We start from the raw sequence: 12274 nt of genomic DNA, 5'->3' as shown, positions 1-12274 counted from the left end.
CACGATCTGGTGAGTTTTTAACTTTGATCTGAAACTGACACGTGTCACGATCTGGAGCTTGAAAACTGTGATTTCTGATTGTTAAAATTGACACATGTCACGATCTGATGAGTTACTAACTTTGATATGTGATTTATGATCGTTAAAATTGACACGTGTCACGTTCTGATGAATTACTAACTTGGATATTTAATCGTTAAAACTGACACATGTCACGATCTGGTGAGTTTTTAACTTTGATCTCTGATCGTTAAAACTAACACGTGTCACGATCTGGTGAGTTACTAACTTTGAGAACCAAACTTTATATAATACTTCCTCTGTTTCACAAAGAGTGTCATTCTGACACTTTGCACAAAAATTAAGAAAACATTGAAATATACATATATGTCCTTATTTAATAAGTTAATTTAGTTATAAATCAAGGGTAAAACTAGAAAATCTAATGTAAAATATGCATTGGAAATATAAAATAATGCATTGGAATTGTAAAGTGACACTCTTTGTGAAACAAAGAAAAATCTCCAGAATGACACTCTTTGTGAAACAGAAAAAGTAAGATATTTAACGTTTCACATTAGGATAGAAAAACTAAGATGGCAAAATAATTTATGATGCACCTTTAAATGCTTAAAGTATTGGGTTCAAATTCCTTAAAATGAATTTTTACATTTAATTCAGATTAGTTAGGATCTTTTTTTGGGATTCAGATCCAGATAATATGCCCAGGGCTAGCTTGTGAAAGAATGTTTTGTTATACCCACAAGGGCCACAACCCAATATACAACATGTGAACCCGTACTTAATTATTTAAGTGATTTTTGTTTTTTTTGTATTCCCTAAAATAGAGGTTGCGTGTCCCGAAGAGATTCTTCATGAATTTCATAAAATCCGTGAGTGTGTGTATAAATTGATCCGATCACGTTAGTAAATGAAGATAAAAGTGATTTTAGACTCTAGAGTACGAATTATCTTTCTTTTTCACACTTAATCACAATAATCGATCTAGGGATTTGTCTTTGGTTGAAGAAACGTTTTTACAGCTATGGAGTTTTCATGCGTGTTGCATCCAGAGGTAGAGCATTTGTTTTTCTCACTAATCTTCTCCAAAGGCATTATACATGTTAATGAGGAATTCTCGTGTTTGATGATGTCGAAAAAAGAGGAATTTTCATATTAAGAAATCTGAAATATATTTTGATTATCCTGTAATGATAATTACTTAACTGCTTGCCAACCAACAATATTGTGTTCTGAGGCAATGCATTTTTTTTTCTCTTCTAAAACTATATTTTAGTGAATTAGTAAAATAAAATTTTTCATCTAAAAGACTACTTAATTTTTTTGGAATACATAGTAAAATGCTGAAAAAAATCGCCTTCTGATAATCAAATAGCTCATACGGATATTTTTCTATTCGAGAAAGTAAACTGAACTATAGTCTCATGAACAATGGTTTATTATTGCTCAAGGATACATCCATATCTTACGTATTCGTTTCTATGATATTTGAAGATCAGGATTCCCATATCTACTATGTGCAACAAGGATAGATATATATACTAACACATGTGTATGGATAGATCATTGACGTCTGAACAAAATCTATGGATCAATATGATCATCAGTACTGAACATTAGTATAATGGACATACCAATGCGGAAACAACACATAGTTCATACTGAAACGAAGTACGAAAATGAAAATTAATACACACAAAATTTATTTCTTATACAAAAATTCCAACTATCAACTATCAAAACAAACGAAACCAATTCATAACAGGCGTTATATATATATATATCAATATTGAAAGAAATAAAACTTTCATAGAACAAATGAAAATATCTTAAGAGAGATGTAGATCGGACCATAATGCTTCCATTCCCCAGAAGAGATGAGGATGAGATTTAGATTCAGAGTTTCAGACAATAACACTTCTCGATGTCACCTTTTCCGTCTCCCAAAAACACACATAAAACTCCAACAATCATTCATGGATGGATCATCCACTTAGGGATTGTTTTATTTTCCCCTCTTACTTTCTTGAATAAGAAGAACATGGCCAAGATCTTCATCGTGTGTTCGTATGTCTCAAGATCCCTTCAAACTTTTTGTTGTAGTTTGATGAGACTTGTTTGGTGGAAGTTTGGTGGTGCTGATGATGATGATGAGGAGAGAGAGAGAGAGAGAGAGAGAGAGAGAGAGAGAGAGAGAGAGAGAGAGAGAGAGAGAGAGAGAGAGAGAGAGAGGGGGGGGGGGATTATAACTGAGAAAAAGAAGAAGAGACATGATGATTACTGATAAGTACAACATTGAAAATAGGTAGAAAAAGAGAAGTAAATTGTCAAAAGAATCACAAGTATTTATTCTATATATATAGTCAATATACATGTGGGTTATACAAAATAATCACAAGTATTTTATTGAAGGTGTGTGTCAATGAAGCCCTAAGCGAAGGACCTGTGTAGTACCAAAAAAAGGAGACACACATAGCGCGTTCTTTGACTTGTTTTTTTTTTTTTTTTTTTGTTTTGTTTTGGGTTCATTTGTTGAATTTATATATATCCATGCATATTTGTCAAAAAAAAATATATCCATGCATATATACCTCCCTGATTGGGATTTTTCTCCCCTTCGAGATATGGCAATCGTACATACCAAAAAAGAGAAAGAAAAAAAACATATAGAGGTCACTCATGGGGTTTGGATTGTGAAACATTCTTTGTTTTTATTATCTGAAAAAGTTATAAGTTGGGCCAAAATGGCTAGAGCGAAAAAAACAAAATAAACCAGTAGGTGCCTTGTTTCTCAAATCACTTATTAGAAGCAATAATTTGTTTGAATATATTGTACCTTGTAACATGTAAATGGGTCCATAAAAACCAGATAAGATGTGTTTTTTTTATTAATAAAAAGTCAATGTTATGCATATTTAGATAGCCGATGCAAAACATGCATTATTAAGAAAAAAATCTTTCTTTAATTTGATATAAATTTCTATGATTCGACTTTACTCTGAATAGAACTCAACACCAATAAAGAAATTGTGACGAGTTGACAAAATATATAAAGAGTTGTGACATTGTTGCCATACGATAGCCGCGACAAACTCATATTCATAGGAAAAAAAATCACATATATACATTGTTACGAATCCATCTAGTCACAAATTTAACGTGCATGATGCTCAATAATTCATAATAATTATTATCCTATATAGTGTCAACGCCCCTGTGTCTCTGGGCTGTTTCCCTCTCGACTTTGGATCTTGGACATGATATTCGTTCGAGATAAAACACGTGCCAGCAGTCAATATAAGTCGTCAGAGAAAGATCAACATCGATCAAATACCCTTTTTTTGGCTTATCGTTCTTATCGTGAACTTTTCACTTTTAACTGGCTATTGGTACTTACACTTCACATATATCCAACCTAGATAGATTTACACGTACACACTCCACATGCACATAATAATTTAGTAATGTGTAATTTCTAAACCAAAGCAATATCTTTGTAGCTTCAAGCATGATATCCAACCCATTAGACAACAGTGATTACAAACTAATATATATTACTCAGAAAAATCGCTGGCTTCAATCCCTCCGTAAGTGTACTCAAAAGCTGTAGTTGAAACAAGTTTTAAACACAGACACAATAAGAAAATGCTAACACAATGGACCAATCAGTAAAGATTTCTAGTTCGCAGATTAACAAGAAGACTGTGTCTCTGAAGAGTTTATGCTCACATTGAGACACACGGGGGATATACAGTTATTAATGGGCTTTTCTCATATGTTTTGGGCCGTTACTAATTACAAGTGGGTCTTTTGAAATTTGATTTATATATATATATATATTTAAAAAAAAAAAAAAAAAAATTCAGTGAAAATTTTGAATTAGATAATAAAAACAAATTAAAGTAAAAAAAAATAACGAATTTAGTGAAGGAGTGTGGTCTCGTCTCCTTCTCTCTTGTCTTCTCCAGCTCAGAGTGCTTGTGGGGTTTTCCCTATGGAGCTGCCTCTATCTCTGTCTCGTCGTCTCCTAGGGTTTTGGATTAACAAACCACAATTCACGAGGCTTGAATCATTCTCCCCACTTGCTGGCGAAGATCCCCAGATTTTGCTCCTATATCCTGCTTCGGAATTTAAAAGCAACGATTTTTTTAAAAAACAAAATCTTTAACACTTCTTGGTTTGGTAAACAATGAGATCGAGATCGGAGAATAAAGACGATGTCGGAGAAGATGATCTCCGACGACGGAACCCTTATGAAGTCCTTGGCATACCTACCAATTCGACTGATCAAGAGATCAAAAGTGCTTATCGGAGAATGGCTCTCAGGTCTTTTTCCATTTCTTTGCAATAAAGTTTGAAACTTTTGTGAATTTAGGTTCAGAAGTGATTTAGAGGTTTGGATCACTACTTGGTGAATCCAAGCTGTGTTTGTTGTTTCCTTTGTTAGATGTTACTAGTACTGAAGTTTAGTTTTATTTCAAGGTACCATCCTGATAAGAATCCAAACGACCCGGTTGCAGCGGATATGTTTGAGGAGATTACATTTGCTTATGAGGTCTTGTCTGATCCGGAGAATCGGCGTCAGTATGATACAACTGGCTCTGAGGTGATGTTTCAATACAAGTTCTGAGTTTTTTGAACATCCTACTCTTTGATGGTTGATTGAAACCATTGTATGAAGCACTGGGGAGATGGTCCATGGTTTCGTTGTAGGGTAGATGTGTCTTGCTCTGCACTTTTGCAGTGTGTCTAGATAACCTTAAATCACCTAAAGTGATAGTTTCTAGTTCTTCTTTAGACGCCCCCTTTGTCCAAAATCGACTAAATTTTACTATATCTAGTTTTACTTACATTGGTTGACCTGTGATGTTTATGTAGGCTCCTGGTCCGGAAAATGAAGATCTTGAGCTCGATCTTTCAAGCTTAGGAGCTGTTAATACAATATTCGCCGCGCTGTTCAAGTGAGTTTCGTTGAAACAGGCTTTCTCTACTCTCTGTTTTTCCATTACTACCAAAAATCCCCTTAGCAACTTGATGCTTTTGTTGAACACAGTAAGCTTGGTGTGCAAATCAAGACAACTGTCTCAGCAAATTTATTGGAGGAAGCGCTGAATGGTACGGTTACTACTTTGCCTCTTACTGTTGGGCAAGTTGTTTCTAGGAAGGTATGATAATTTAGTTGTTCAACACTAGCATTTACTTTCTTTGTATTAATGTGGTTCTGTCATCTTCACTGACAAATTTGCTTCTCTAACAGGTTGAAAAACAATCGGCTCACTTTTATTCTATCACGTTAACAGAAGAAGAAGCCGAGGCCGGATTGATCTGTAAAGTGCAGTCATCTGCTAAGAACAAATTCAAGGTGCGTTGGCACAAAATTTTACCTTTCGTGCTCAAGAGTCTCGTAGTTGTTTTTCATATTCTGTATCATACCTTCTGATTCCTTTTGCTTCTCAGTTACTTTACTTTGATCAAGAAGAGAATGGAGGACTGAGCTTGGCCCTACAGGTATGAAGTTTTGTATTCCGGTTGAATCTTCATGCCTCTTTAATTTCTTCTGGTCTCTAAACTATGTATTATTTGCTTTCATTCTGCAAAAGGAAGACAGCAGGAAAACAGGAAAGCTCTCGACTGCAGGGTTATACTTTTTCGGCTTTCCTGTTTACCGTTTCGATCACAGGGTTAATTCAGTTAATTATCTTCTCTTCCCTCTTAAGTTAACACTTTTATATACATCTCTCAGTCACCAATGTACTCAGCTCAGTTGTCTACCTTTTGGTCACAGAGGGCACTCTCAAGGGATCCAGAGACCGGATTTTTCAAAAGGCTCGATGCATTCCAACCGTTTGAGATCACTGAACTGAAACCTGGATCTCATGTATTTGCTGTTTACGGTATGTTTTGTTTCATTCACTTACAGTTATAATTGAATTACTAGTCAACTCTGTTAGAAGTAAAGTAACCTCACTTGGTGTCATTTTACATTAGGTGACAATTTTTTCAAAAGTGTGAGTTACACTCTAGAAATATTCTCATCTGCTCCATTCGAAAATGAGAAAGAGAGTCTCCGGTCCACTGAAGCACAGATAGTCTCGAAAAGAACTGAGCTATTGAAGTTTGAATCTGAATATCACGAGGTCTTTGCACAGTTCACAGAGATGGCTAGTAAATGCACAGGGGAAGTACAAGAGGTGAGAGAGAGAGAGAGCTGCCAACATCACTCCAATGTCTTGATCACATAAAGAATTAACTGACATTTGTTTTGTTTGCAGATCGATGAGCTTCTCAAGAGGAGGAACGAGATATGTGCGGCGTACACAATCTTTCCACCTACAAAGCAAAGTTCAAGCAAAAACAGAAGCTGGAGCAAGGGAAAGAGCAAGAAAAAGAGCAGTCTTTTAATGGAACCTAGAGAAGAAGGAGAAGTCGCAGTTAGGGAAGAAGCTGGAGTGAAGAAGAAGAAATGGTACAATATTCAGCTGAGGCAAGACAAGAAAAAAACCTGAAGACACTCTTCTTGAGTTTGTTTCAGGCACATAGCTACATTCCAAAAACCATATTATATGTTTCAGTGATAGTGTTTACGCACAAAGCTACATTCCAAAAGTGGTAGATGGTTTCTTATCCTTTGTCAGGTTCATCTCTTCGCACGCTTCGCCGGGTTCATCTCTTCAGTACTGTCAACTGCTTCTTCTTCGGAAGTTTTGCTGAATTCAAATTCACATATGTTTTGCTGAAGCAGTTGGAGTAATTGAGTTGCGCATATAGAGTGTTATAAGGGGCAAGTAAGGCTCTCCATTGATTCACAATTTTTTGCTGAGTGAATCTGGTAGTGATGTGAGTCTTCTGCAGTTGTTTGGATAAAGTTGTGTACCCGCTGGAAACTTTTCAGGCAATATGGAATTCTCTCAACATTAGTGTAGCGTAGGTATAGATGCGTAACACTTTGTTCCATTTGTTACTGCCTTAAGCTTTCCATTGCGGATTCTGTTGAGAACACGAAGACGAGACCATAGCCTAATAGATGAAGGCACTTGTTCTACCTCTGATTGCGATAGAGAACTGTGAGATGTTCCTAGAGATATCTGGAAAGTTTCTCAAACTTTGGCATGCTGTCATATTGACCGATTCAAGAGACGCCAAGTTCATGGGAGTTGGAATGACTATTAATTAGAGGTTTGTAATTTGGAATATGCTGTCATATTTTGGTTTTCAAAACCATAATATGGAGAGCTTCTCCTAAAAGCATATCTACAAAAAAATTTCAAGAGCTTCTTCATTAGATGGAAAACACACATGAGTATGTATTGTTGATGCCACATCGTTACAAAACCTCTTGATCTTTCGTAGTCACAATAATCCTACTTCCATGACCAAAACAATATATATTTCCTTAGCCAAAGTATCTAATTGCTCAAGACTATCTACATCGTGAAGAATGATGAGAACTTTTTGGTTGCCTAACCATTCCGATTTGGTTCAAAATCTGTGAAATAAGCTGTCCTTGTAAACGCAGCTTTGAACCATGCTCATCACTAACAATATTCCTGTAATTTCCCTTAACATTTTCCATAAAATATCTTAGCGGGAAATCGCGAGAAATTTGGTTGTATACGATGCCCGCAGGACCATAGATCCCGCAGGTCATAGCTTCATCAGTTTCTAACTGTAACAAATATAGAATTTTCCTCAAATGAGCTTCAATCCCTAGACGGTGTAGCATTTAGTTTGTCTGAAACATCTCTAGCCATGTTCTCAAATCATATTTGCTTCACTATCCCAAACAAGAAAAAAAAAATCTAAAAGATTAAACCCTTTTCAAGTCATTGTAATACAACTCCATTAAAGCTCTCTTATAATAAATACAACTCCATTAACTCTACCACAACTCCATTAAAGCTCTCTTATGATAAATGTTAGAAGATTCTGATCTACTATGGTTTCAAGCTATGTAAACAAAGGGTTATTTATCTCTTCAAACGTTGGATCAGTAGAACTGTGTCGATCCAAAACGGTTAAAATTTGCCCAAACAACAACTCTAGGAAAATGGATCATAACTCTCAAGGCAACCCATTATCATTTATGGAATCGATATTAACCGATTTGTCTATGGAAAACATATATTTTCTTAGCATTTCCTTTTTTTTTGAAAAGAAAAGAAGAGAAATACCCTAGAATAGCACAATTATAGGTTTTTCTTCCAAAATTAGCACACACTCTCAAATTTTCCAAAACTAGCATTTTTTACATATTCAAATTATTATTTAATTTAAATAACAAAATTCATTTTTTCAAAATTAAACTCACGATATTAGAGTCATAGCTCCGACCAAGCTTGCGATGAAGATTCTGATCTGAGATCTTCATTTCTGATCTCATATCTTTTCAATTAAGAGCCAAAACAATCGACTAAAGCTTCAATTACTTGCCAAATCAAACGACGACTGAAGCTTCTCCAGCTCCATTAGATCCACGTTGAGATCTCATCTTCCGACCTCATCGTCAAACCTCCTCTTTTTTCCTCTGCCACCGCCACCGTCGTTTCAGCCCTACGAATTCCCACTGCCACAACCGCGAAAATGGACTCAGCGAAGGTGAGCTTTGTTGCTATAGTGGGACTGTACGGACCACCAAACCGTCTAATCTATGATTCTGGGATTCATAATTTATGTGTATTAAGCTCTCTGTTTTGTTAGATTGTTATATCTATATGTGTATTAAGCTCTCTGTTTTGTTGTAATTGTTATGGTTTAAAGTTTCAGAATTGAGTGGGATAAATTTAATTACGTTTTCAATCTTTGTGACCCTTACGATGGAGCACCGAGGAACTGATTATTGGAAGTGACGCTCTGTTCCATTGCAAAACACAATCACGATTATTGGAAGTGACGCTTCATGAAGGCTTTCATGAAATTCATATTGGCTTTCCTGAAATTCATATTGGTACATAATTCATATTCGTGAAGGCTTTCCTGAAAAGATTTGGATTTAGTGGAGATGGTGAAGCTTGCGGTGAAGATTTCAATCTGAGATCTTTTCAATTAAATGCCAAATCGATCTACTGAAGCTTCAATCAATTGCCAAATTGATCGACGGAAGCTTCTCCATCTCCACTAAATCCAAATCTGAGATCTCACCTTTCAACCTCATCTTCAAACCTCCTCCTCTTTCCTTCACCACCGTCGTTTCAGCCCCATGAATTCCCATCGCCAGAGCCACGGAAAACAGACTCAACAAAGGTGAGCTTTGTCGTTACAGTGAGAACGTACGACGAAACAGAGTCTGGTGACTTCGTATCTCTGATCTGTGATGAAAGAAAAAGATATGATGGTGATGGTTGATGGAAGAAAAAGATATGGTGAAGTTGTTTTGATGAGGAAGAGAAAAGATTGGAAGCTGCAGAAATGGGGAAAGAGAAGCATAAGAAACTGATGAATCAAGGCTTGAAAACATCTATAAGTATGTTATAGTGATGCTTCGCAAGGAGATGGAGATTACAAGGGTTGATTTGATTAAGACTACTCAAGCTCAACTTATTCAGTTTCTCAACTCTTTCTACATCTAATGATTATATTCTTCAAGAGTTTGCTACATTTTCATAGACATACAAATTACAAATCCAAAGTTGGCCATATAGATGTTGGTTTCAGATATTTGGGAAGACTTTCATAAAATCCAAGTTCGTCTTCCTTAACATTATGAATTCCTTCCTAAACTTAGAAAAATGTGTGTTTTAAATCTCTTTATTTATTTGTTGTCCTAATAAATCACATAGTAGTCCATTACTAAGGGTAATGTATCAAAGATTCACCAATATCCTAACCATCTCTCTATTTATATCTTTTATGAAAGTCATCATAAATATTAAAGAATCCTTCCTAAACATCATTTAATCCTACCTAAATAATTTTGTTTGCATCAGCTTGGTATTTAACCTATATTAATGTTTCTTGTTATACTTTTTGCAAATGAACATATTGGCTTACTGGTTACAGTCTCTTAGATAATTCATAAAGGCTTGGGGTTTGAATCTTGGCAAATGTTAAAAAGCTCACATTTTTATTTTATTTTATGAAAGCCATCCTGGATTTTAAAGGACCATTTCTAAACATCACTCAATCTTTCATGAATAAAATGTCATTTATGAAAGCCTAATATGAAAAAGATTACTCTATCCATGAAGAGTAAAAATTTCATTTTTGTGCATATTATGATGTTTACTAATGTCCACACTTTTTATGAAGGTCTTTTTGAATTTCATCATGAATTCCAAACATTTTATGAATATCATCCTGAAATTCAAGAAATCTTTCATGAAGTTTGTGGAATCCTTCCTGAACTTCGTGGAATCCTTTCTTGAATTTTCTGAAAACTAAAGAGAACATATAGCAAACTCAATCACAACTACCTCAACAACTATTAACTTGTCTAATAGAAATACAATCACAGTTTCAAAAATCAAACACCATTATACTTCTACCATTGTCTTTGGTTTGTCTTCTTCTACCTCTAAAACTCTAAATTATTATACTTCGACCATGTCTCTGTGTCACGTCCTCCGTCATCTTTGTACCATCATCACCACTTTGATACCAGCTAACAACATATCAAAGCACTTCACCAACACAATTTTATTAATTCCAGAAACCAAATAAACAAAAACAAAGAAATGACTAGAGTTCATGATTGAGAGACCCATATCACAAATCAACAATCTACTGAAAATCTGAAACTTTTGGGAATGAGAAAGGGAATTCAATCACAACATATGATTTAATCGAACAAATAAAGCTATGAGACCTAAGAATGAAATCCAAAATCGAGGACCATAATCCAGAATTGATAATAGAGCTTCATATATATTATCCAAAATTGAGATTACCTTGAGTTTAAAATAAGGGATTGAAGAAGCTTGCACCAAGCTGCTTGCCAAATATCCTCACCACACTCTTCCATCCCACGTTTTCAGGCTTAGAAATCGCTACCTTCCGCGTTGAGCGCTGTGTGGCGGTGGTATTAGTTCCTATTGCGGCAAAACTAGACCTTCTCATCACGGGAACCAAATCTTGGTTTTGGGATCGATCAAATGATAGCTTCACCGTGGCTCAGATCTCTTCTTGTGCCACCGACATCCCCCAACACCACCGTTCGCAAGCGATTTGCTTTGAGGGTAATCAAAGTTGGATGTATTCTTTTTGAATATAATCGACGTCCGTCTAGTCTCCGCCGTCGTGTTAATAGAAACCGTCGATACTCTGGTTCTCTCTCACTATGTTTTCTCTCACCGGTTAATTATAGTAGTAATATAAATTTGTGTTAATTTTGTCATTTTGAAGAGTGTGTGCTAAGTTTGGAACAAAAACTGCTATTTTGTCAATAATTAAATTATTATATATCAGTGATATATCTAAATTTGTTTTTTGGTATCATGGGAATCATGCTGATCTCGTCCATATGAATTTACTTTACCTTTTCCAATAACTGCCAATAAGAAGACACAATGGTGAGAGGAAATCCTCTCAAATCAAAGAAATAAAATTTATACTAAGAAAATATATACACTATATAGTAATGAAAAGTTTAAACTTTTAATTTTTGGTCCTAACAACACCTCCATTTTCATCTCACATTTAATGTCTCTTCTCTTCACATTTGAAGAATGTCAGGTGTAGTTTGACGAAAAAAAAAAAAAATGTCAAGTCAATTATCTCGCTGTAGCCTCTGAGTTAAAAAGAAGAAACTTATTTTTTATTTTCACAAACTGTTTTGACTTAGTGAAGATGGTGTCTTTGCCTTATCAGTGACCAGCTTTCAAATCTTATCTAGAGGAAATTCAACTAGACAGGGAAGAGTTTATATCATTCTCATTGGTCTCAAGCGGACAATTTGGCGCGACGTATTCGTTTTGAATCACGTTTGGTTACCTATGTAAACAATGTTCTTTCGCATTGACTCGTTTGAATCAATTTTGTGTGTTTGTTGTTGCCAAAAAAATCAGATAAAAATGAAAATTCGACTACCATCATCATTAGATATATATGCATTATGCAATAGGTAAATGTTTTTTTTCTTTCTTTGCAATAGGTAAATTCACGTGAAAACGATCACCATCACCATAAATATAACATGCAAAAGAATCCAATATTCAGTTTATAATGTTCATTGGATCAAATAAATTTTGAACAGTACACTGATATGATCCTCAAGATATTTCATTAAAGAATCTGTAAAGAAAACTGTTTTTTCTTTCAA

The 12274-nt window shown here is 35.1% G+C and overlaps 1 protein-coding gene across 2 annotated transcripts; it reads left to right on the top strand.

Moving 5' to 3' along the window:
* The first annotated feature begins 3920 nt into the window (after positions 1–3920).
* Positions 3921–7400, top strand: LOC104787154 (chaperone protein dnaJ 39). 2 transcript variants are annotated; one of them, XM_019245313.2, is made up of 10 exons: positions 3921–4347; positions 4504–4627; positions 4900–4982; positions 5075–5186; positions 5279–5383; positions 5479–5529; positions 5622–5711; positions 5807–5915; positions 6010–6212; positions 6294–7400. In XM_019245313.2, the coding sequence occupies exons 1-10, from the start codon at positions 4211–4213 to the stop codon at positions 6525–6527; spliced, it is 1248 nt and encodes a 415-aa protein (XP_019100858.2). In that variant the 5' UTR covers positions 3921–4210; the 3' UTR covers positions 6528–7400. The 2 variants fall into 2 exon arrangements, 1 of the variants encoding a protein (XP_019100858.2); XR_015557311.1 differs by having other exon boundaries at positions 3936–4347; positions 5626–5711.
* Positions 7401–12274: the final 4874 nt, after the last annotated feature.

The sequence above is a fragment of the Camelina sativa genome, chromosome 5 (genome assembly GCF_030686135.1).
Source record: "Camelina sativa cultivar CO46 ecotype springtype chromosome 5, ASM3068613v1".
Taxonomy (NCBI): Eukaryota; Viridiplantae; Streptophyta; class Magnoliopsida; order Brassicales; family Brassicaceae; genus Camelina; species Camelina sativa.
Note: the sequence above shows the minus strand (reverse complement) of the source record. Positions and strands in the feature narration are given on the sequence as shown.